Genomic DNA, 25,658 nt, shown 5'->3' on the forward strand with positions numbered 1-25,658 from the left:
CTATCTACATCCTACCTAGATTATCTCGTTCAGTCTCGTGCCTTTAAATACTACCCATATGCTGATGGCCTCCAAATGTATGTCCACCGCCCAGACGTCTCCCCTGGACTCCAGACTCACCAGGCTAACCATCTTACCTGATTTCTCCATTTGGAATTCTAAGGGGCATCTCAGACCCAATGGGGACAGCCAGGTGGAGCGCTTGCTTTTTCTCCCCAAACCTTCCTCCCTCTCCCAGTCTCTTCAGCTCAGGAAGAGACTGCCTACTTTTCCAAACTCACTTAATGCCCCCACCCCCCACCGCTCTTCCTGGCCCCTTCTTGGCCTTACCAAGCCCTCCGGTAGCCCTCGGCCCTCCGCCAGCTCTTCATCCAACCAGCTCATTCTTGATCTTGGGGCCTCAGCTCCACTGTAACCTCAGTTGTCACATTCTTGGAGGGGTTTCCTCATCTAGTCCATCTGAATAAGCTCCTCCAAGGAGTCCCGGTTCGTTGGCATATTCCATTTCTTCAGTACCTATCACAGTAAGTGTTTATACTGCTTGTGAACATGGTACTTCATTCTTTCACACAGTTACCAGTATGTGATCCCCTCACGTTGCACGTCTAGGGACGTATCATGAACCAGACGAAGTTCTGTGTGCCCTAGAGCTTACCTTCAAATGGAGAAGATAGTAAGACAAATAAAAAGTAAATAGTCAATATAATGTCAGGTAATGAACATGCTGTGAAAAGGAACAGGGAAGTAAGTTGAGACAGATGAAGCAAACAGCAGGTGATAGAAGGATCTGGAAGGTTGAATTACTGGAAAGAAAGCATCACAAATAATGGGCAGTCGGTGTTTATTCAAATCGGTTCTGAAGAAATAAATTATTTCTTTAGGAAATTAATTTTGAACCATATCTCACAGCATAAATTCCGGGAGGATTAAAAGTTAAGTGTGCAAATGAAACCATCAACTAGAAGAAAATTACCTTACTTGTGGATGGGGTAGGAACAGCCAAGTTCAAAAAAGTATGGGAAGAAACTCCACGAGATGACTGATGGACTACATATAACTTATTATTTGGGGGATCAAAAGAAAATCAGGAAATCATAAAGTGGACAAATTGAGGGAAATACTTGCTATAAATGAGAGTATTAAAAAGGCTAATAATATTAATATAGCAGATGCCCTCAACTGTAAAGCTCTTCTTTCCTTGCCTTTTAATGTTTCTTGAAATTAGAATGTTTTTCATCCACAGTGTACATTTACTGTGGTCATTAAAAACGTTAAATCAGTGGTATATCTGACAAGTAATAACATCTTAGAATCAAAATGCGATTTTTAAAATTGATAAAAATTAATATGGGCATGAAGTTCCTAGTAGAAAATACTTCATTCATTCAACAAATATTTGAGTGTAGGGACGCCTGGGTGACTCAGTCGGTTAAGCATCTGCCTTCAGCTCAGGTCATGATCCCAGGGTCCTGGGATCGAGTCCCGCATCGGGCTCCCTGCTCGGGGATGGGGGGGGGGTCTGCTTCTCCCTCTCCCTCTCCTACTCCCCCCGCTCGTGCTCTCTCTCTCTCTCTGTCTCTCTCTGACAAATAAATAAATGAAATCTTAAAACAACAACAACAACAACAAATATTTGAGTGTTTTTGATGTGGTGAAGTGGCCGGTATAAGAGTGGTAAACAAAATAGACACAAATCCTTGCTTTTTAAGTGCCTCCTCCAGGCCAGTCACTCCCTGGTTCCCTGTACTCTACTTGCGTCCAACCTAAGATCAGCCCGGTGATTTCAGCGAGAATGAGTGCCTTGGCCAACACCACTCAACAGTTAAGTGATAGAGGTACATCCATGTCAAGTCTGCGTGGCTCTAAACCCTGCGTGCTTCCTCAAATTACCATAATTATTGAGCAAAGTGGAGTGTTCACGCTCAGTCTTGCTGACAGAGCCTCATTCTCTGCGCGCCCTCCCCCCTCCCCCCCCCTCACTTGCCTCAGCCTTGCCTTTAGGACTCCCATCAAGGACCTGTTGGTGGAAATAGAAAGTGGGTGCCCCAGCCAAGGCAGACGTCTTTTTAGCCAAGAATAATGTTTTGTCAACAAGACATGTAAATAGTCTAATCCTGCATTATTAGGTGTCCTCCTGTATGCTTTTTCAACCTATGCTAAATAATATCGATCACTTAAATTTCAACAAATGTTCTGGCAATGAAAAACTAAACAATTTGCAGTCATAGATATTGGGGAAGGACAAGGAGGAAAAAGACCAAGCCATACGCCGATCTCAATGTCTGAGAGCAACATTAGAAGTTGTCCTAAGTTGGGGTCTCTGGAAGCAGAGCCTGTGTTGGGGAATTCTTATGCAGGTGATTTGATGCAGGGAGATGGGAGAGTTGGGTGGCGGGGAGAAGTTAAGCGAGGAGGTGGTCTCCACTGGAGACTAGCTCCCACCTGATCCCACGGGGACCTCTGGAGTATGCATTGTACTCCCCGTCACTGAGGCGGGAAGCTGATCTTCTATACCCCTGTGTCAGCCAGCCATTGGCTGTGTGCATCCTGGGGGTCAGGTGTGGCTTAACCAACCCAAAGTGGCTGGGGACAATTTTTCCTGAGGAGGAGGCAGCTGTGAGCCATTGTGGCCAACTCCCACCCAGTAAAGGGTCTGGGTGGGATGCCAACAGCATCCACTGCATAAGGTCCAAAAAAATTAATTTGGAAGATTATCCAGTGATAGATTTTGACACATGACAGGACACTCTGACTAGATGTGCCTATTGAACCAGGATTTATGATCAAGGAGCTTCTTGGTTTTTATTTTGCTTTAGGGTGTTAAAGTATTAGATCAGATCAGATCAAAGAGATTAGATGTATTTGCTAGAAGGAAAATTTTTTCTAAGGAAGGCATCATGGCAGGCATGCTCCACAAAGGGTAATAAGAAGGTTCTTATGGGAATTTTTAAGTATTATTGGAAAAAAAGGAAAAGATGATTAGACATATAATTGGAAACAATTATCAAAAACTAGCTTATCTAACACCAACTTTCTCAGAAGAATGATACTAAACTCCTATAGCTATTAGGTATTTTTCTTCTAGGTTCTTCTAAAACCATTTTACACATCGGTATTTTCCTATACTTTTTTTTTTTTTTTTTTTGCTAACTGTGCTTTGGGTTCAATTATATAATGATGAATACGTTGTCGTTATTTATTTGTCAAAACCCCTAGGATGCAAACTATGGTCTTTGAGTGATAAAGATGCATCATTGTAGGCTCATTGACTGTAAAAATGTACCACTCTGGCATGGGATATTGATAGTGGGGAAAGTCGTGTGTGCTGGGGCAGAGGGAGTATAGCAACTTTGTACATTCTCCATTTTGCAGCTCTAAAAAATAAAGTCTATTGTTTTGTGCTTTGGGGCCCTAACATGGGCCCCAGTGAGCCTTCCACAGACATCTCCCCCTTTCAAAAATCAGTGTTACTACTGGGCTGACCCTTGTGGATCTCACTGTGATTGCAGGACGCCCTTCAGCAATAACCATCAGGAAACTTTGAAAAAAGAAAGGTTTATGACTTACTAGAACCAGAAATTGCACAGCACACCTGGGTTACCCCAGTGAGATGGGGGTGGTGGGGGAGCACGCACACACACACACGGGCCTGGGATTCTGCTTTTATTGGAGTCAAGGGTGGGGACCCAGAGTTTCACAGGCTTACTCTTTATTGGTGAATTTAAGACATAAGAACAGGAATTTAAAGCTCTCGGGGAAGAGACAAGTGGCCCAAATGGCCAATTATGAAATCAACCAAGATCTCTAAAACAAAGGAGCCTTAGTGGTGAGGAAGGTAGCCTGGCTCTTTATCTAGTCTTGTGGCTGGCCATGGGTTTATTCACAACAGTTTTCTTGAAAGTGGATGCCTCTTTGAAATAGTTGTCTGAGCAATCAAAACTTACTGTTCGTGCTTACACTACATCTGTTTCTAAAAGTCTATGCCTGCATAGAAAGCCGATTCTCCTTAATCAGTTTCCTGTTCCTAAAGAACAGGTGAGGTCCTAGCAACTTTTTTTTTTTTTTAATTTTCTCCACCTAGACATCCATTCCCACCATCTGTGGTGTAATTTGTCGAGCAAGTAGGAAAGTAAGTTTGGAAATGCCATCCTGACAAGGCCACCTAGGTACCTCACAGGGTCCCTCGTGGAGGATGGTGAAAATGATCAGAATATTCTGGGGCACCTGGGTGGCTCAGTGGGTAAGCGTCTGACTCTTGATTTCAGCTCAGGTCATGATCTCCGGGTTGTGAGTTGGAGCACCACTTAAGATGCTCTCTCTCACCCTCTCCCTCTGCCTCTCCCCACTCCATCCCTAAAAAAAAAGAGATCAGAATATTCTGTGATCACAACTTCTTGAGCAAGCATCATCCAAAAACAGTGTTTTTGGTTTAAAGATTTTTCTTTTCATACTTGTTTGCACAGAGCTCAGGAATACATTTCAAATTAAAATATAGTAAGAATTGGGTAAATAGCCTCCGTCAATTATATAATATATTCCTTCGATACTTTTTTTTTAAAGATTTTATTTATTTGACAGAGAGCGACACAGCGAGAGAGGGAACACAAGCAGGGGGAGCGGGAGAGGGAGAAGCAGGCTTCCCGCCAATGGGGCTCGATCCCAGGACCCTGGGATCATGACCTGAGCCGAAGGCAGACGCTTAACGACTGAGCCACGCAGGCGCCCCTTCAATACTTTCTTCATAGCATAGAATCTACTCTATGCTATGAAGGGTACCTACATAACACATACATAGTATTTCAGGTTATGGGTGCACACACACACGCAATCACACGTGCACACACACACATGCACACATTCCCCTTCCTTAAAGAAAAAGAAAAGCCATCACCCACTCCGTACAAAGTGTCTGACTCATTTCTAGAATGCCTGTTGCCCTTACATAAATTCAGCCCACAAATAAAATTTAACAGGTGAAGCTTTTAACCAAAACTTCCTAGAATTATTTTCTGGTATTAGCATAAAATGCTTGTTGGGTTTTTCCTCTATTATTTTAACCCCAACGGGCAGATATCTCCCCTACAAGAAGATATTTCGAACCGAAGCTAATATGGATGAAAATGAAAACTAATAACCTTTATCAAATTATAGTGAGCTTTACCCTATAAGCTGCCTAGCGTTTCTATAGAAACCTGTCTGCTGAGTTTTTATTTTGGAAGTGTGAGTCCCTGGAGATGCAGCGACATTTCTAATGCTGTTTGTGGGTTGTCTTTTTCCCCCCACAGGCCTTGAACCGGGGTATTGCTGCTGTCAAGGAGGATGCGGTGGAAATGCTAGCCAGCTATGGGCTGGCGTACTCCCTAATGAAGTTCTTCACGGGTCCCATGAGTGACTTTAAAAATGTGGGCCTGGTGTTTGTGAACAGCAAGCGAGACAGGACCAAAGCTGTCCTGTGCATGGTGGTGGCCGGCGCCATTGCTGCTGTCTTCCACACCCTGATAGGTAAGGCTGCTGACCCTCGCGCAAGGCGCTCGCTTGGGTCGTTTCTTGTTCTTCTCCAGCCATTCGAAATGCATTTATTGTAGTAAGTGATTTCTCCAGTAATTATTAAAACATTTATCATGAAAATTTCAAGGGATGAAAGGAATGGGGTTTGTGCTCCTCGCGCAAGAAAGGAAAATGTGTTTTCCCTGGGAAGTCCTAGCTTTCATTCTTTGACTCCCAAGCCCTGTGTCAGAGAGGAAGTGATTTCAGTAAGGTCAACCACATGGCCCAGGCTTCCTAGAGACACGCATTATGACACACACTCAATCTTAAAAATAAAAACAGAATGGTGGTTATTTAGGATTGATGCTTATCAGCAGTGAGAACAAATGGTTGTTTTATGTGTTAAATAAATAAAACAGATGGTTTTATGTATTGAAATTAACCTATTTTAGGGGCTCACAAGGCTATTTTATTCAAAGACGAGACTAAATACTGTGGCATAACATTCTTTCCATGAAAAAATAAGAAAGCTATATCATACATACACTGACCCGCAGAGATTGGCACCAAGACCTTGGAAAAGGACTTGCTTTGGAGCCTCAGTCCTGCTTCTGCTGCCTTCTGGGTGGCGATAAAACTCTAAGAGCCTGGGCTCCTTGGCTTTAAAACAGCTCAGCTTTCCGGGCATAAAAATTGAGTGGCACATCTATTGAGCCCAGTTGCATAAAACCCATGAATAACACCTCATAAATCCATCGTGTACCTTCAAAACAGCACCGGCTGCATGAGCTCCATGAATGTCAGTGGTGAATAAAGGAGTCAGAAAATTAACCCAAACCATTCAGGGTGTATCCAGATGGCAGCTAACGGTTACTCGCACGACCGTGAATCTAAAAGTAAATGGGGCGAGACACTTTTGGTTTTCCTCTTGAATGTAGCACAGACTTTTGTGCTGAGAACAGTGTGAAACCATAAGAAGATGCTACTCACGGGCCAGATTCTGAGCCAAAGTGTTGATATTGATCGTTTAACTTGGGCCCAGAGCTTCAGGGCCTGGGGTTGAGAGGAGATGCTCTTCTTCCTTCAACTCAGGCCCTGAATACTAACTTGTGCATGTGCTTTGAAGAAACATCCTACAGCTGGATTTGATCTGGTATATGCCTTGGGGAAAATTCCAGACGTGAAACGAGTAGGTCTAGATAATTTGTGTCACAATGTGTAAATTAGTTCCCTTTTGCTACCAGTTTATTTAGATTTCTTAAATAAGCCCAACGTTCCCTATTTTAGTCATAGTTGCATAAGGCTTTGGGACTAATAGCTAATTACTAGGCGTCTGTAATCACGGAAAAGAAAAGCTGAGTGTCCTGTGTTATGGAAACCGGCGTAAGAAACATGTGGTCATCAAGATAAAAAATCATCGTTTTTCAAGTTAAATCTAAAATTTTCCTTTTTAAAAGAGAATTATAAAATCTTACGTGTGAATCAGAACGGTTCTACGTCCCAGATCGATGTAGCAGTTGTTTTGAGTAGACTCTTGGAATTCTGTTGGACTGACAGACTTTGAAGTCTAGAAAATCCACCAACCCCAAAGTTCGTGTCTGCTCTGTGTGCACCAGAGCCTGGCTCTCGATATCGAAACTGCAGGAGCCTTGGGAGCATTTCCAGCTTTTGGTTCCTGGTCTTTGTTGGGCAGCCACCAATAAGTGTCTCATTTTAGCTAAACTGTGACCACTACTGTTGTTATGGGTGCATCTGTGAGACACCACTTTTTTAAATTGCAGGGCATGGGGTTTGCCACGACCAAACCTTAATTTAGGCCAGTGGTCAGGAAGTAGGTGTTCTCCTACTTTCCCCTCTTAATTAATCCACGAAAGAGAGGAAAACTTGCTGACCGTGTATTTGGTTAATTTGAGTCCAAGTTAATTTCACCTGCACGAAGTTAGTAGCGCCTGACCGCCTAATTCACACAGATGGAGAAACCACTGCTGCGGCTGTTTTCTTTGTTTACACAGTTGATTCTCAGCAGTGACCTGTAAGGCCTCTTCCATGTCCCAAAGCAGCCTGGGCAGTCAGCACAGCTCGGGAGAACAAGTCCCGAAGCTCCTCCAGTAACTTCTAGAGTGGGTCCATTCGTCAGTCTTCCCGTGTCGGCTAACTTTTCCATTATTCACGGATTATAGACCCATCCTGAAAAGGGTAAAGGGGTAAAACTTGACATCATTGAAACCACCGAGGGTGCTGGACACGGACAGTCTCAGCATAGTCTCAAAATGTATTGTAACCACGTAACCAACCCCCCTCCATACTCAGTGACTGTGCTCAGCTGAGAGTCGAGAGGCGGCTCTTGGTGGGCTCACTGGGGGGCCGTCAGCCAACAGTGGGCTCGTCCAGATGTCCCTGCTGGGACAGCTGGGCTCTCTTCCACCAGCCTGAGCTTGTGTGGACAGCTACGGCAATACCCCGAGTGGGAAGATAGAGGCCCACCAGGCCTTTTGAGGCCAAGAATTGAAGTGGCCACCGTCTCTGCTGCTGTGCACGACTGGCCAAGACAAATCCCAGGCCAGCCCAGGTTCAAGGGGGTGGGAAATAGACTCCAGCTTTTCACCAGAGGAACTATGAAATCATATCGCAGAGTAGGGATAAAAGGAGGACAGAAGAATCGGGGACCTCTTGCAATCAGTCTACCCCAATCACTTCTTTGGGGGACGATGGATTCATGCCTTTTGTTCAGTCAGTATATATTGAACACCTACTATGTGGCAAACGGTGGGCTAGATCCTGGGAATTCAGGTATGAATAAGGCACATTCTCTAGAGAGAAGCAAGATGTCATGCAGTAAATTATTACAAATCCCACTCCACTGAGACTCAACACCAGTGAGATCAAATTTACGTTCTTGTGTTAAAAATCTCACATTCGCTGTACTTACTCTATGCATGGGTTTATGATATATCTCCAGGGCCTGGGCAGCATTGTACTTCCCACACCCGTATCTTCCAGATAAATGTTGCAACAGTGCAGCCTCTAGAGGGGTGTCCTATGTCGGTGTCCCAGCCGCCATGCCGGTAACCAGCCACTTCAGGTCAGCTGGCACGGGCCTGACGCATATGAGCCGTTCGACCATATGTGTGGAAGTGACTTAAATAAATATCAGCCATACAAGCACACACACTTGGAAATGATTCATTAGAAACACAGGGGTCAGGTTACCTGCCTCTGTGAGAAGCCCAGTAAACAGAGAAGCATAATCCGTGAGACTTGTGAGACTTTTAAGTCTGGGAACTTGGGAATTTGAACGAGAAGAAGGGTTCTCAAATCGCCTCTTGGAAATGCGCATATTATCCTGTTACTAGAGTGGGAGGAAGGCTTTCTCCTCACTTCCCAGGGGAAAATAGGTATATAGACTTGTCTTGATTAATATTAATATTTTGTGGCTATTTTGCAACAAGCGCCAGTCACTACTGGATGAACAAGCCTGAGAACCACTGATTCTGGAAAGAGTCCGTCACCCTGATGGGCCCAGGGCAGAAGAGCTAGGGATTTGAATGGCCCTTCTGGTTTCTTCCTGTTTGGGTGGGGTCAAAAGCTGTCTACCTATAAAAAGTTCAAGCCTGTGTCCTCCCTGCTGTGGCCACGTCATGAAATCTGTTTACGTCTTGTTCAGAAGCCTTGTTTAATTTTTCTTTTTAATGTTCTGCTCTTCGGAAGGAATATAAGCTGTCTCAGAACAATCGAGGTAGGGCAGTTTATAGAAATTGATGGTCCATAAATGTTAGGGCAGCCGGCCTGGTAATTATGGACTCTATGCAAAGCACTTTCAACCAATTACCCCCAGCCAACAGCTCCAGCCAGAAACAGCTCAAGGGCACAGGAGGGGAGGAGGGAGGGTTTGGGTAAAAAACAGCTGCAGGCCCATCAGTCCCAAAGTCTCCTGGAACCTGGAGGGTGGAAGAGCCGAGGACCAGCTGCAGGCTGAAAAAAGCAAGGGTGTGGGAGGGGCAGAGTCAGAAAACCTGGCCCCCTGAGCTCACCACCCAGCCCTCCTTCAGCGCATCTTCAGCCCATCTTCATTATCCTGCAGAGAGGCACTATTTTTGATGTTTTCATTGAAATATTCTAATCAGTAGGTACATTGAGGTCTATCTCCAGAAGGTAGAGAAACTGATTTATATTGATCTCTAGCCACCCCCACCCACCCTGGACCACACAAGCGAACTGCATGCCCTGCTCTCAACCGCTCCAACTCATGGGTCCCAGAGCCTCCCGGGAAAAGACTTCTCTCTCCCGTTCTCAGAAGCCACCTGTGTGGCTTTGCTGGGGTTGTCCTAACAATGTATCCCAGCCTGGGAGGCTAAGACCCCAGAAATGTATGGTCTCCCAGTTCTGGAGGCTGGAGGATCAAGCGGTCATTAGGGTTGCTTTCCTCCCAGGACTCTCCCCGAGCTTCTGTGGTTTGCTGGCAACCTAGAGCCTTCCTGGGTGTGCGGACGCATCACCTCCATCTCTGCCTTCACGTCCACGAGGCATTCTCCTTGTGTGTGTCCACCTGTGTGTCCAAACTTCCCCTTTTTAGAAGGACCCCAGTTATATTGGATTGGGAGCCCACGCTGCTCCAGTGTGACCTCACCTTACCTAATTATATCTGCAGTGACCCTGTCGCTGAATAAGGGCACATTCTGCAGTCCGTGGGGGCAGGACTCGACATGTGAATTCTGTGGGGACACGGCTCATCCTGTCTCACGGCCCCTCTAGGTCTCGGCCTTCCCCACTTTCCCGTCAAGCGCAGTCCGTGGCGTTGTCTGTGGGCTCTAACCTTTACCCTGGAATCTCAGCCCATGAGCTATTCCTAGCCACCCGGCTCTCACTCCTGGCATTGCGTTGCTCGTCTCAGCCAGCTCGGCTGCCTTTACCCACCCCCAGCCTCTGTCCGTCGGGGGCCGAGGGCAGTCTTTGGGCTGGGGCTGGGTCGCCTCCTGGCAGGTTCCGGCACAGTGACCGGTCCCCGACTGAATGAAATGAATGTACACATAATCAGCAGCAACAATAACAAAACCTCCGGGTTTCAGCACCCCAAGTAAACCATTTATGCTCTTAAGGAACAGCTTCATCCAGGCCTTGCGTTTCCATCTGTCTGAGGTCTGAGTGCACTTCTGTCCTGGTGGGGAGGGCAGGCTGCAGGGCTCCCCCCCCCCCCGAGCCTTCCAGGGGCAGGTCAAGCCTTCTCTAATCTGCTTGTCTCATCTAATCCGTGTGCCTTCGGATCCAAACGTGGATATCACAGCTGCCGCCTTCCCTCCCTCCTGGATTTCTCTTCTTGCTGCCTCAGTGGCTCTGCTGGCCCCACCATGCTCCACCCCTGACATGTTTGCTCTCCTGGCAGCTCACTTTTTGGTTTTCCCCCCGGCCCCCCCTTGGAGAGCCTCGACCTCTCCTCCTGCATTTGCCTCCCCCATCCCACCTGTTCTCAGGATGTCTTACCCATTCCAGCCCCCTGCCCCTTGAAACCACTTTACTTCCCCATCTAGGATTCCCCGTTTGTGCATCTAAATATCTGTGATATCACCCCGAAGACCTGACTTAATTCAAAATTCCTGTGATGCAAGACTAATCCGGAAAAAGAGTGGAGGCTTATTTCTTTATTATCACTTTCTTCTTCTTATCAGTTCATATGGTTCCAAGTCATCCCCCAAACTTTGAAGTGGAGGGAGGGGTCTTATTATTCACATAAAATGAGACTCTTACTGCGTCCTGTCTCCTTTCTGATTTCAAAGCAGCTTCTGCAGTTGTCCACTGCATTAATATTCATATTTATAGAAAAATGAAAAGAGCAGGAACAGTGCTGTTAAAGCACCATGTAAAACACTATGAAAAACACAAAGATTATTATTTTCTGATCTAGTCTACACATCTGTCAATGAGGTAAAAATACCTGAATCGTTTACTTCATCTTTGCTCACAGTACCTGTTGGAATGCCCAGCCAATACACTAGAAAGACCTTTCTTTTTCTTCCTTTATATCTATTCTGCAGCTACAAATTCATTCAGCCTATATCAGTTCAATGCCCACATGCTTCTCCCAAAAGACGAAACAAAAAGAATAGCAAGCCATGAAAAGCTAGCTTTAACATATTTTATTGAAAGGGCATATTAACAGGTGCGCCTGGATGGCGCAGTCGGTTAAGCATCCAATTCTTGGTTTTGGCTCAGGTCATGATCTCAGGGCTGTGAGACTAAGCACCACGTTGGGCTCCACACTCAGCAGGGAGTCTGCTTGAGATTCTCTTCCTCTTTCTCTGCCCCTCCCCCCCAAAAAAGAAAAGGCATATTAACATCTGGGAATTTTCTTAGTAAATAAGTAACACTCCGTATAAACATTCAGCTTCCAAACGATCCATCAAGCACCCTTTCATGATATCAAACTAATGGACGCATCCTAAATGCATAATAGTAGGAGACCGAGTAAGTTTATGCTGAGTAAACCTATAAAAGGGAATTCATTGCAACCATTAAAGTGTGGAAGCAAATCATGGAAAGATGTTCATGGTTTACAAAAGAATATATATACGATATGATCCCATTTTTGTGTTAAAACACACACGCGTACCCCATGCACGTGCCCACCACACACCCATAAATGAACTGGGCAGTTAGAGCCCAGAGCATTAACTGTGACCCCCTCTGGGTAGAGGAGTGAGGTTGGAGATGATTTATTTTTCTATATGCTCATCTACATTTTCTCATTTTTCTACACCAAAAAACAAAAAAACCAAATATTACATTTAACGCTGTTTTTGCACCTTTGGGATGAAAAGCCTAAAAGATAACTTTTTCTAAATATTGCCGTGTATGTTTCTTTGGCCCTTTGCAGCTTATAGTGACTTAGGCTACTACATTATCAATAAACTGCACCATGTGGACGAGTCTGTGGGGAACAAAACGAGAAGGGCCTTCCTGTATCTTGCTGCCTTCCCTTTTATGGATGCAATGGTGAGTAACTGTGGGCACTTTTAAAAAATTATGGTGTACATAACATAAAATTTACCATTTTAGCCATTTTTATGGATACAGTTCAATGCATGAAGTACCTTCACATGGCTGTGAATCTTCAGAACCCTTGTCTTGTGAAACTGACTCTGTCCCCATGAGACACTAGCTTCCCATGCTCCAGTCCCCCCCACCCCTGGACCATAGCTCTACTGTCTGTCTCTGTGAATTTGACCAATCAGGGATCTCCTGTGAGCGGAATGAGACAGCAGTTGTCCTTTTGTGGCTGGCTCATCTAACTTCGCGTAATGCCTTAAAGGTTCCTCCATCTTGTAACAAATGCCAAGAATGTCCTTTTTAAGGCTGCACGATATTCCGTTGTCTGTAGAGACCCCATTTGGTTCATCCATTCATCCATCAATGGACACCCGGGTGACTTCCACCTTTTGGCTATTTTGATAATGGGTTATGAACACGGGTATAAAATACCTCCTTGAACTTCCTGTTTTAATCCTTTTGGGTAGATAGCCAGAGGTAAAATTGCCGGATTATGTAGTAAATCTGTATTTAATTTTTGAGGGACCCTCGTACTGACCTCCATGGCAGCTGTACCATTTTATACCCCCACCAGCACTGCAGAATGGTTCCAGCTGACCACTGACCCGTAACCAGCCCATCTTGTCCATTTATTTGTTGAGAATCGTCTGTACTTGCCACAAAGTTCTGGCAAGAGGCAAGAGAGCCTATTTGAAAATTTTATTTAAATATAAAGTTCTTTTCTGATATATTCAGGATCAAGCGATCAGGCCAGCTTTCTGATAAACTTACCATTTGTGTGGCTTAAGCACCCAAAGCTTTTTAGAATAAGAATCTCTTGAAAATATGGATAGGATTTCATTACTTTAATAACCAGCTTTACTACATGACTAAGGGTGGCTCACTTCCATAGATTAAATTCTTTGCCATGATGCTGAAGGGTTCTCAGAGAATGCTTTTTTTCTATTCCTCTGTGTTTTCGAGAGTTATAAAAGAGACTTAGCAAAAAAAAAAAAAAAAAAAAAATTCCAGTAATGTCCAATGCTGGAAAATGAACCCCTTCTTTGGGCTCCATTTTAGATTACTTTTGGGAGGAGACTGAAAAATATGTTCATTTGTACAGTTTTTCGCCACCCCTCCCCTCAAGTTTTATGTACTGTAGATGTGTGAGGTAAGTGGGCGTCCACACGGAGGTGAGACTCCAGCCCCACATCCTTGGAGGAATGAACCAAGGTCAACAACGTGTGGTCCATCTTCTCCAGTGTTATCAGGAGTGTTAAAACTGCCTGTCATTAGCTTGTGGACGTGGCCCCACGGACTCTCTGACCGCTTCCCACCAGTCTGCACAATGACCTTAAACTCACAGTTTTCACGAAAAGACTCTGATTCTCAATTGATGTGACATCAGTGTCAGTGGGAGAATTTGGCCACTGGAGCACTGGTACCTGGATTTTCTTGTTCTTACTTATCATCAAATAAGAAATTACTCTGTATTTACTCTGGTAGTTGACATATACTCCAAAAAAAGAAAGAAGGCAAAGGGGCTGGATTTCCTAGAACTAGATTCCCCACCGCCCCCCATGCCGGCCTAAGGGGGCACAATAGTGCTTGGAATCGGAAAACTGAGTGAAGTGACCTTTATCACATCCCAAAAGTGTAGAAGCCCAGCTTCCTAGACAGAGTCCTGATATTGCTCTGAGGCCTGCCCCCCATCTATATGGGGGCTCTGTGAACACACAGAAGAATCACCATTATACGGTTAAGTCCGGGACTCAGGACTAAAAGTGAATCCCAGACTCTGGTGTCCCCTATGTTCATTTCCCTTCAGCTGTATTTATCTGTCGTGAAAGAGTTTCTAAAACTCAGAGGAACACGAGAACATTGGTGATTAACACCCTTTGCTTTCCTGTTTCATTTACCAACTGCCCCCAAAGACCCAGCAATAAGAGACTATTCATAAAGAACAAAATAACGAACACTTATAAAAAGCCAGGTAATCTCCCCGGGTACACACCCCTCCACACCTACACCTTCAGTGCAGCCCTAATATATTGGTGAGAGAGATAATAATTGAAAACCACAAAGCTTATCATCCCGATGGCTTTGGTCAACAAAGGGAGCACACAAGCCGCTATTTGCAAATGTTATCGACAGTTTGCGTTTCTTTCCACGTCTGGCACCTCGAGACCTGTGAGCTGAGGGAGGAAGTGGATGTAGCAGCTGCTATATATGAAGTCCTGACACAGACCTTGGAATAAACCATATTTGTCTGATGGTGTGTAGCTCACACGAAATGTTATTGCTGTGTTGGTCCACGGTGGCCTTTCCGGGTTAGAAGGATGACCCTCACACAGATCCTGTCTTGAACTTCAGGCCTCCAAACTCCCCGACCCCCAGGCTTTTCATCGTCTGCTCCCCTTCGAGGACCTTCCTCTTCATTTCCCTCAGAGGCAAAGTGTCAGATCAGATCCTGCCCCAACTTGAAGAGAAGGAAAGAGTAGAGCCCTCATCATTTGATGAGAACCTATAATGACTATAATAACTCGGAACCAAACTGGAGCCCTCATTATAATACCTTCGTAGAAGGGGAATGTTTCTGCCTTGTCATTCCGGCTGCCCCAGAGAGGGAGAGAGATGGTGTTTCCTCCGTTCTTGGTATCCACCTAGCTTTCCTGCCAGGAAAACTAGTGAGCACCCTGGGCTCCATTATCATCCGTACTAAATAAATACTGTGCGGTCACTGATCCCACTTAAAAATCTAATGAGGACCTAGTCATCAGGCCAAGTTACAGTCATTTGACCAACGGAAAGTTTGTCCTGTGCCCCGAAGGTTCTGAAGGGGGAAGGAAGGTAGAGAGTCTATTTCCGGAATGCCCAGTAAATCATAACAACCATAAGTCATCCAATCCTAATGGCGTCTCTCATGCCAAATTCTCTTCTTTCTGGCAGGCATGGACCCATGCTGGCATTCTCCTAAAACACAAATACAGTTTCCTGGTGGGATGTGCATCCATCTCCGATGTCATAGCTCAGGTAAGTATGGTCTGTGTACCCGTCGGAGCTCCTCGGAGCCCATGCCAGCTTCATTGACATGCATTCCCTCTGCGGGGCCTTCCTGCGTTACTCAAACCAAAGCTGGACATCCGTGAAGGTGTGTTGAACAAGTGAGACAATGAGACCTCTTGCAGTAGCAGTATGTCTAATCCTGCAGGAAGGAGGGTGGTAGGAATTGAAATTCAGCATCAGAGGTTCAGGCCTTTAGGCTGACCGTTGGGTCCCAGCACGCGCGTGTTTGGTGGTCAGAGGGTCGCAGTGTGCTTGGCTGGGTGCACACTTGGCCCTCTTTGTGGCCTCACAATACGTGGTCTGTCCCTCGGCTCTAGAGGGAGCGCAGAGGAATTCTTCTTCCATGTTGTTTCTCGTGTAGATGCCACACGGGGCTGCCATTCACACGTCATTAGCCCACATTGAACAAGAGCCAGGAAGTTGGACACGGTCTGAGAAGAAGGCCTACATTGCCCTTTCTATGGAGTCCAGCTCTGGCACCAGCCCTGGTTTTCCACGTTCCCTCCTTTCTTCTGCCACCCAGGATACTGCATGAAAAATTTCAGCAGAAAATTGAATTCCTATAATCTATAAATTACAATCAGAGGTTTGAGAGAACCATTTCTTCACAGAGGAGGAGGGATGGACTGATTTTTAATCTCCTTTTCCAATTCTCAGTTCCATTCTGTGAGCGTTTCCGTGCATTTCTGCCTCGTTTCCCCCATCGGAAAAGCTAGTTCTGTTAGCCCCCTTTTTGAAATAATCTACTGCCAAACTGTTAGTACCTCCCTAAAGACCAACAATTACATTTCTAAATTAATTGCATTTACTCCATGGATCACTATTAAAAGTAATTTAAATTAATTCCTGCTAACACCATGTGTGTGTGTGTGTGTGTGTGTGTGTGTGTTTGCACGTGCATGCACACCTGAGCATGCTTGAACACTAGTTCACGTCATCCCTTGATGTATCTTTGTTAATTTTATTTGTGAGTTATTAGAGAATTTTGTCCTGATCTTACTTTTATTCATCCTCTGAGAGATGAACTAAACTGCCTTGTTCACTCTAGTCAGTTCATTTGAAATTAAGGAAACACCTCTCGTTTGCAACATTGGCATCAGCAACTCAGTGAGTATTTATAGATGTGTGTTTTCTTAAGGGCAAATAAAACAAACAAACAAACAAACAAACAAACAAAACTTAACTTGGCCTAAGATAAATATAGTGAGCATCTAAGAGTAGAAGAGAAAACCATATCCCCGAAAAATGCTTTGCCAGTACGGCTACGGCCATTTCCTTCTCAGTCGTAAGCCTAGTCCTGGCCGACACCTGCTGGGAGGGCTCACAAGGGCAGAGCAATCATATCAGGTTGGTAGAAGAGATGGGAGCTGGATTCAGATGCCATCCGGCCTCGGGCTATGCCTGGTGAAGTAGTTACTTTAAACCGTGTAGTTTGAAAGTTTGGAGGAATAAATGCAATTTTTGTTCCTAAATTTTTTATTGCCCCTGCCCCACCCCCAGCTTTATTCCTCTGTTTCTTGAAAGCATTTGTTAATTACCAAATTTATGAGTAGATAGGTCTCAGGCAAAGTCCTTTGAAAATACCACCTTGGCATAGATAGATAGCAAGTCGCCAATGGTAAAATGAAAATAGTTTATAATACCTTGCATTTCAGTGGCAACTCCTGTGTTTTAAGATTTTTACTAAGCTGGGATGCCTGGGTGGCTCAGTCGGTTGAGGGTCTGACTTGGTTTCTGTGCAGGTCGTGATCTCAGGGTCATGGGATCAAGCCCCACCTTGGGCTCTGCTCAGGGTGGAGTCTGCTTGTCCCTCTCCCTCCTCCTCTGCCCTTCCTCCAGCTCCGGCGTGCTCTCTCTCTCTGCCTCAAATAAATAAATATATCAAATCTTTAAAAAAAAATGTTTTACTAAGCTAATTGATCTCTCACCATAGTACAAGAAAGTTCTCTTGGTTTGGTTCATCCATGCAATGATGCTTCTCTGGGCCCACCATTCCTGTCAATAGTGCTATGTTCTAAGGGCGCCTGGGTGGCTCTGTCCATTAACTGTCTGCCTTCGGCTCAGGTCATGATCCCAGCGTCCTGGGATCGAGTCCCGTATCAAGCTCCCTGCTCAGCAAGGAGCCTGCTTCTCCCTCTCCCTCTGCTGCCTCCCCTTCTTGTGCTCACTCTCTCACTCTGTCAAATAAATTAAAAAAAAAAAAAAAGCACTACGTTCTAATATATTGCCAAAGAATTTATGAAAAATATTGCTGTTTCTGTTGTGATTCACAATCACCTGGTCAATATTTGCTCAACATCAACATGAGTATTCTCAGGACATTGTTGGACCTTACTGGGACCTCCCGTCCAAGCCCTTGCCTCCTGAACTCAGCCGAGGGTGCCGGGGCGGGAGGCCACCATCCCAGGTCAGCAATGTTGCTGTACTACCGTCAGTCCCTGTCTCTTCATCTCAGCCTTCTGCCAAGATCCCACTCCTGAACCCCCTACGATGCACCTTTCACCGCCTGTACCCAGGTAGTGGGTGCTCCTGCAGCAAGTCACACGGTGGCACACGTCGATGGAACTATATGTATCTCTGCTCATCACTCTCCACTGCTGAGACTCCAGTAGCTACGGCAGACTGGCCCTCCCCTCCTCGCTCTTCCCAGTAGACCAGTTCCCTTCCTGCTTCCGTGAGAAAGTTGAAGCAACCGAATTCTCCCACTTCTGGCCACCAGACCTACAAGCCAGCCTTCAAACCCTCCGTCATCTGTGTTTCTCCCCATTCTGGGAGACAGGGTGCCCTTTCACTGTGGTCCAGAACCGCTTCTTCCACATGTGCCTTGGATCCTGTGCTTTCTCCAGAACCAGATTCAGCCGGCTCTCCCTCATCCGTTCTCTCTCCCCTGGGTCATTTCTCTTGACGTGTAAACATGCTCACCTGTCTGCCGTTTTAACACAATGACCAACAAGAACTCTTCTCTGGCTCCCGTGAGCCTCTCGAGCTACAATTCTCTCCGTTACTTCACAGCCAGACTTTTTGGAAGGGGGGATTTTCGCTCACTGTCTCCATTTCTTTTTTACTTCTATTCTTCTACCGCCTTCAAGTCTGCTGCCCCCACCGATCAGTTGACCCAGATAGTTCTTGCTAATGACCTTTGTGTCACTTAATCCACTGGACGGTTCCCAGCAACTCATTGGCCGTCTCTTCACTGTATTCGCTGCTCCCTCCTGCACGAACCACTCCCTCCGTCTGGTACTCAGCGCCGCTGTCCTGGTCTGTCTCCTCCTTCTGAAGGCACACCTCCTCTATGGAGGTGAAAATGTGGACGTCCTCAAGATCCTTCTCTCTCCTCACTGTATTCTGTTGGAGGAGAATCTAATTCACGCCCTAGGTCTATACCATCTCTAACAGGACCAATGATTCCCAAATATCCATAGCCAGGCCCTCTCCTCTGAGCCCCAGACAACATACCTAGATGCCTCTGTGACGGCTCCACTCAGATCCTTCAACGCCACCGTAAGCTCGAAATCACACCTTCTCTATCAAGCATTTCGGTTTTGAGCAAATCAGTGGCACTGTCATCGGGTCAGAAGCTTGGGGACCATCCTAGGAGCATCCTCTTCGTCACCAGGCCTTTTGGATTTTAATCCTAGATGTGTCTTTCATCTGCCCTCTTCCCATCTCTCCGCCGTCACCCGGGTCCGAAGGATCACCCGTCCCACCTGGACCGCTAGAGAGGTCTCCTGACTTGCCTCTGCTCTGGCGCTCCTTCCTTCCTTCCCTCCTTCCTTCCTTCCTTCCTTCCCTCCTTCCTTCCTTCCTTCCTTCCCTCCTTCCTTCCCTCCTTCCTTCCTTCCTTCCTTCCCTCCTTCCTTCCCTCCTTCCTTCCTTCCTTCCTTCCTTCCTTCCTTCCTTCCCACTGCAGACACAGTGATCTCTTCTCTTGGAAATTCTGGCCCCACTGCTCAGAAGCTGCTTTTAAAAATGGCTTCCCAGGGTTCTTGAGATAAACAGTCAAAATGATGGCAGGCAACGTGCTGAAGACCCCTGGGCTCTGCTTCCTCCCCAGCCTGGCGCTCTTCTCTCGTCCCCTCGCTCCCTGCATCCCAGTCACGGGCACTCCATTCAGGGCCCTGGTGTGGCAGAGGCCCCTTCCACGGGGCGCTTTGCTTCGGCCCCTCTGCTCAGGAGGAGATGCTCTGCCTCAGGTCCTCCTACCTGCCACAGACTCTTGCCCCTCCTGCCTACCTCCTGCAGAGGCTGCAGGTCTCAGCTCAGGTGGCACACAAGGGGATGCCCTCCCCCACAGCAGCCGGGCATCCCGGCAAAGCCACGCTTCCTTCACCCCGTCGGTGGATGCTCGCCAGTGTCATGGTTCTGATTCCTGGCCCTGCTCTTCCGCTGGACTGTCAGCTCCCGGGACGATCTCTTTATCACTGGACTCTTGGGCACGGAGTACAGGGCCAGCACCAAGCAGGCTCTCCCTGGGAAAATCCTCACTAAGAGAGTAGGTTCCTGCTCAGAAAATAACCTGATGTTTTTGGTGGTGATATCAGATTCAACATCATAATTCTGGATTGAAATGCAGAAGGCCCTGTGTTGTCTTAAACTGGCGAACAGTACAACCCACAGTGAAGATGTAAGCTCTGTGGTGGGTGCTGGGCCCATGGCATCGAGCTGGTAAATGTGAGGGAGGCTGTGTGAGAGCCACTGGCCCAGGGCACCCCCTCCCTCGGGCCTACATAGCCCGCCCCGATGCCCAGGCCGTTTTCTTGTCATCACCGTACTTCTCTTTTTGCCCATGTCCCCCTTTCCCTTCTTGTCCACATCCACCTCTGTGGTCCTGCCCAGCACGCCTCCATCTCCAGTGGCCATCCTGATGGCCCCGGGAGCCTTCCTGGACTTGGCAGCAGAGGGGGCTCGGTCCTTGTATTCCTGTCTCATACAACGAGTTGTCAGTCTCTACACACAGTCATCTTAGTGTACACTGTGGGTTTCTGTCTGCCCAACGGTCAGCTCGCTGCACCCGTTCCAGCGGGAGTTTGCTCCTTAGATGCATCGGAAGCATTAGAGACGTGCCCGCGCGTCGGGGCCCCGTCACAGAACTCCCAGGCCTCTGTTCCTAACACAGTGTTAGCGAGGCTTCCCCAGCTGGTGTCTGCATTTTCAGTGGACACGTTATACTTGTTCCACTTGGAAGGAACAGGCACAGAGCCGGTTACGGGCATCTTGACTTCCATCCGTGGGCTCCGCTGCGTCCTTGGGGAGTGGGAGCAGGAGTCTGAGCACCACGCCAGCTTGTGTCGGCTCACATTGCCGGTGCTGTGGCAGCCTGGTTGTGTTCACGCGGCCAAGCTGTGCCGGAGGCTCCCGGTCCGAATCGGCCTCGTGTACTGGGTTTGAGAATGACAGCCGGCACACACGATGCAGCCCATGCTGCAAACAAACCACCTCCAGCATCTGATACTTTTACTGTGCTCAGAAGTTTCTCTGTATTACCCTGTCGTTCTGTGTTCCCTCCAGTAACTGAATGCACTCATCCAGTTCCTCATGCTCAGTCTCCAGCTTCCTTTTTAACTTTTTGTCATCGCTGATTTCTTGGTACTGCAGTGATGGGGATAAGCCTCCTTGGGTCAGGGTCACTCAGTGGTGGTCTATTTTGCATGCCTGTTGTTCCGTGGATATTTGGCCACTAAAGTTACGGTAGCTCACGGGCGCCTGGCCGGCTCAGACAGTAGAGCATGGGACTCTTTAATCTTGGGGTTGTAAGTTCAAGCCCCAGGTTAGGTGTGGAGATTGCTTAAAAATGAAATTAAAAAAAAAAAAATAAAGTCAGTGTAGCTCAGGAAGAGTGTCCCCCTCTCCATTAGTTAATTTTCACACCGTGTATGCTCAGTGGTCTTCTGAATGTGGGAATCCCCGGACGGCTCTGGACATCGGCTGGGCTGCTTCTCTGATCTTTGTAGACAGGAAAGTTAAATACATTGTTAAATTTGTTTTAGAGATTATATAGTCAGTAGAGATCAATACTTTATTATTATTTTAATCCTTCCTGACTCTCTTTTTTTTACCTCCACCACTTTTGTTAGTATTTTAAATTTTAATTTAGTTTGTTTTCTAATAATTAACATTGGTGCTTTTTGCAGCATTTTTAGTGGACTTCATCTTACAAATGTTAATGTCTATTTTTCTGTATACATCACTGATCACCACTACTTTTTCCTTGTGGACTTAGCTCCTCCAATGTGGATTACGTGTGCGTGTTAGAATCCAGGCTCAAGAAGGCAAACCTCTACCACATCTTTTGGGGGTCTAGGGGACCAAAGTGTCTAGATATTTTTTAGCAATCACCTTATCCAGATGTACAGTTGCCTTAAAAGAATCTTAGAGGGGCGCCTGGGTGGCTCAGTCAGTTAAGCGTCTGCCTTCGGCTCAGGTCATGATCTCAGGGTCCTGGGATCGAGCCCCGCATCGGGCTCCCTGCTCGGCGGGAAGCCTGCTTCCCCCCCTCCCCCTGCTGCTCCCCCTGCTTCTGCTCTGGCTCTCCCTCAAATAAATAAACAAAATCTTTTTTTTAAAAAATAAAAGAATCTTAGAGGTGAATGTAGCAAAGTGATTGTGTACTCTTCCCCTGAAGCCCAGATATCTGACCCTGAATTCTGTGAGGGCAGCATGGAGCCCCAGCCCCGGTTTCTCTTCTCCTCGTCGGCGTCGCGGTTTTCACTCGGAGGTCTGTCTCATCCGGAGGGCGCGAGAGGTCGGCAAGCGCGCCCGTTGTCTGGTTCCGGCCTCCCCGCCGACTCATTCTTGTCTTCCCACCTTCCAGGTCGTGTTTGTCGCCATCTTACTGCACAGTCACCTGGAATGCAGAGAGCCCCTGCTCATCCCCATTCTGTCCCTGTACATGGGCGCCCTCGTGCGCTGCACCACCCTGTGCCTGGGCTACTACAAGAACATCCACGACATCATCCCCGACAGGAGCGGACCGGAGCTGGGGGTACGGCCTTCGAACGCGCCCACGGCCTGTCTGTGCATCCGGGGGCAGTGGGGTTCTACCCCAGCCCTCCGTGAAATGGGAAACCTGAATAATAAGCCCATGCCCTAAGATGTCCAGTGCTAGGGCGTGTCCAGAGGCAGAGACCAGGTGGAGGGTTGGTGGCCTCGGGAGACGGAAGAGGTCTCAGAGGTCACCGTGCGGCCTCCTTATTTGCCTATCAGGAGACTGAGGCACGGTGGGTCAGGTCGGGCTGAAGAGTAGATACGGCATTTTTGGTTCTTCGTACCCTCTATTGTGAAAAGCAAGTCATTCTATATATTAATCAACAAGTATTTGGGGCTCATGGTACCTTGAAACTCACATTCGGGTTATTCTTAAATTCACAGCAGGGCCCGAGGCTTTGTTTATACTTTCTGTGCTGGCCAAACGCAGTCGCTCATTCGGGCACCTTCTGTGGAGTGAGCAGAGCATGTAGGCACCAGGGGCGGGACAGAAGAGCTTAAAATCTGGTCTCTGCCCTCAGGCAGCTGTATTACACCTCACCCGGTAGATGAGAGCAACACTTAGACGTGGACCCCAGACAGCGCCCAGATCTGCCATGGGAATACAAGAGCCTCGAAGCTCGGAGAGGTCTGAGATGCTCCCCCCGCCTCCTAGAAGGCGGCGGAGCTTGGCCTGCGCCTCCAAAGTGGAGTCAGATACTAGCAGGGTATAATCCTCCCCGAACAGCCCAAATACTTATTCATCATAAGTGCAAACACTATCTGACTTATGTATATGCTAATCTACCCTACCCTTCGGTACCAGACATCCCTGGGCTTGGTTTCCATCGAGCTGTGAGGCCCATACACGCGATTCCGCATAGCCCCGAATCCGTCCCCAAACTCCACCCTCTGATCCCGCCCTTGACCACAGGTTACTCTTGGCACGTCAGAACAGTAATTGTATTGACCACTTACCTCCCTCCGAGGGCAGGCCATCAGTAAAATCTGATCTAGTTGCTTCCACATCACTAGGACAACCACATCAAATTGGTCTTGATGGTGACAATCCATCTCTGAACATTGAGCCGCCAACCAGGGGAAATAAAAGTGGCTGGCATGGTTCCACGATGTAACTCTTAACCTCTGAAGAATCAAAACCAAAGTTAAATCATAAAAGCCAGGCTTGAAAGATTGCACACCTCTCTGCTTTGTAGAATTCTTAATAAACCACATTTTCTTGACCGTGCTTTTATTTTTATGCTTCTGAACGTTCACGTGACTTCTGTGAAAGCTTTGAGAATAAGAACCTTGGTAGTAGATTTATACCCAAATAATTAGGCACATTTGTGACCTGACTGGTTACAAAAATAAATTATAATTTTTTCTTTCTTTTTTTTTTTTTACTTCTGAGAGTTAACCTCTTACTGACATGGCTTCTAGCCAGTCAGTTTGGTGATTTAAACAAAAACCAATTTCCAGCCTGTTTCCCAGGCCATGGAATTGGGTTCTGCCTGGCTTAGAGCTGCCCTGCTTGGAAAACAGTGATTTGGATCCATCAAACTTAAATGTGTGTTTTGATTTCACGGTAACTTGCCAACTGTCTGAGTTAATTTCTAATAACGCTGTATGGTTTATTTTAATTCAAATTGGCTTGGCTACAGAGGCTTTTCCTTATATTATTTTTAAGTACAATGAATTGACTCATTATTGACATCAAAAGGAAAAGCTTTGACTCTGAATTGTTTTTTCTGTTCTGCTTCTAAAACTTAGTAAATTTTTATCTCCATTTCTTGACGCAGGGAGATGCAACCATAAGAAAGATGCTGAGCTTCTGGTGGCCTTTGGCCCTCATCTTGGCTACACAGAGAATCAGTAGGCCTATTGTCAACCTCTTTGTTTCCCGGGACCTTGGTGGCAGTTCTGCAGCTACTGAGGTAGGGCCGTTTCTGGGGATGGGAGCACTTGTGGTCACCTTGTGAAGAATGGGCGGGGGGGGGGAAGGTGGATACAGACTTGTTTGCGATTCATTCGGAGAGCTCAGGTAATTCTGTGGTATCAAATTATGGGACCCGTTCACACTCAGAAGCCATGAGGACCTTAGAATCACATAACTGTTTACCTTTATGAGTACGGAAGAAAACATCTCCTTCATTCTTCTCGTTGACCAGATCTGAGGCAAGGGCACAATTGTTAAGGGCACAAAACTAGCAAGAAGGCGGGCTGGTAGTGGAATCCAGATTTGTCTGACTCCCACCCGATGGCCTTTCGGTTTTCCTGTGGAGTTAGCATGATGCCTCACTGTGGTGACAGAACCCCACAGACTCTGCCATGCAGCAGCAGACGTGACCAGGCCCAGACTGTGAAGCCCAGAGCCCCCATTCTGACCCAGCCCACTCTCACCTGTCCCTGCGCTGCCTTCCTGCATGTACCCTCCCCACCAGCCCATCATGGCTCTGTATGCTCTTTGGCAATCTGCCCTCCCCCCAAATGAGGATCTCCATTATTTACTCACTCACAACTCAAGAAATTTATCTGGAAACTGGCAGCTACTCCAAAGAGTTGAATCATTTTTTCCATCTTTCAAGTATGGTATGAACAAATAGAATTACTTCATTTGTCTCCTCCTCTGCTGCCCTCTGGAGAATTGATTCTGTCTCTGGAACTGCTGATCCTTCAGGAAGGCTGGTGGCCACTCATTAGGGCCTTCTCTTTCCACGTCGCCCTTGAATGCGCTGTCAGCGTGTCTCCAGCCTGGGATCTCCTGCCAGTTTCCATGTCCTGGGAAGCAGCTCATGTAGGCTTGGAAAGAGAAGCACATAAATCACAAGCAGGATGCTTTCTCCTGCCTCACTTTGTTCTTGGATTTTGTGTTTTGGATCCCGAAGGTCATCTTAGGTGGCTCTTGTAACCCAAGAGCTTTCTTAGTTAATGACATCAGTTTCAGTTGCTCAGGAAAAAAGTATGTGACCCCCATCATTTGTGTGCTGGATTTCCATCTTCCCGTTAAAACAAAACAAAACAAAGCAAAAAGACAAGGTAAATGATACAGTAGAGTCATTTCTAAAATGACCTCAATGGCATAGAGGCTCAGCATGGAGGGTGCAGGACAGATACGTATT

At 46.7% G+C, this 25,658-nt stretch overlaps 1 protein-coding gene across 1 annotated transcript in view; it reads left to right on the forward strand.

Moving 5' to 3' along the window:
* ANKH (ANKH inorganic pyrophosphate transport regulator) overlaps positions 1–25,658 on the forward strand; it is a 130,069-nt gene that overhangs the window by 70,262 nt on the left and 34,149 nt on the right. The window contains exons 2-6 of the mRNA XM_025867456.2: positions 5,286–5,502; positions 12,356–12,474; positions 15,457–15,540; positions 22,385–22,555; positions 24,339–24,473. Of these exons, the coding sequence (XP_025723241.1) occupies positions 5,286–5,502; positions 12,356–12,474; positions 15,457–15,540; positions 22,385–22,555; positions 24,339–24,473 (726 nt within the window). The remainder of the gene's footprint in view (positions 1–5,285; positions 5,503–12,355; positions 12,475–15,456; positions 15,541–22,384; positions 22,556–24,338; positions 24,474–25,658) is intronic.

Source organism: Callorhinus ursinus, unplaced genomic scaffold (assembly GCF_003265705.2).
Source record: "Callorhinus ursinus isolate GAN/ISIS: 27379988/994484 unplaced genomic scaffold, GSC_fseal_2.0 scaffold3, whole genome shotgun sequence".
Taxonomy (NCBI): domain Eukaryota; kingdom Metazoa; phylum Chordata; class Mammalia; order Carnivora; family Otariidae; genus Callorhinus; species Callorhinus ursinus.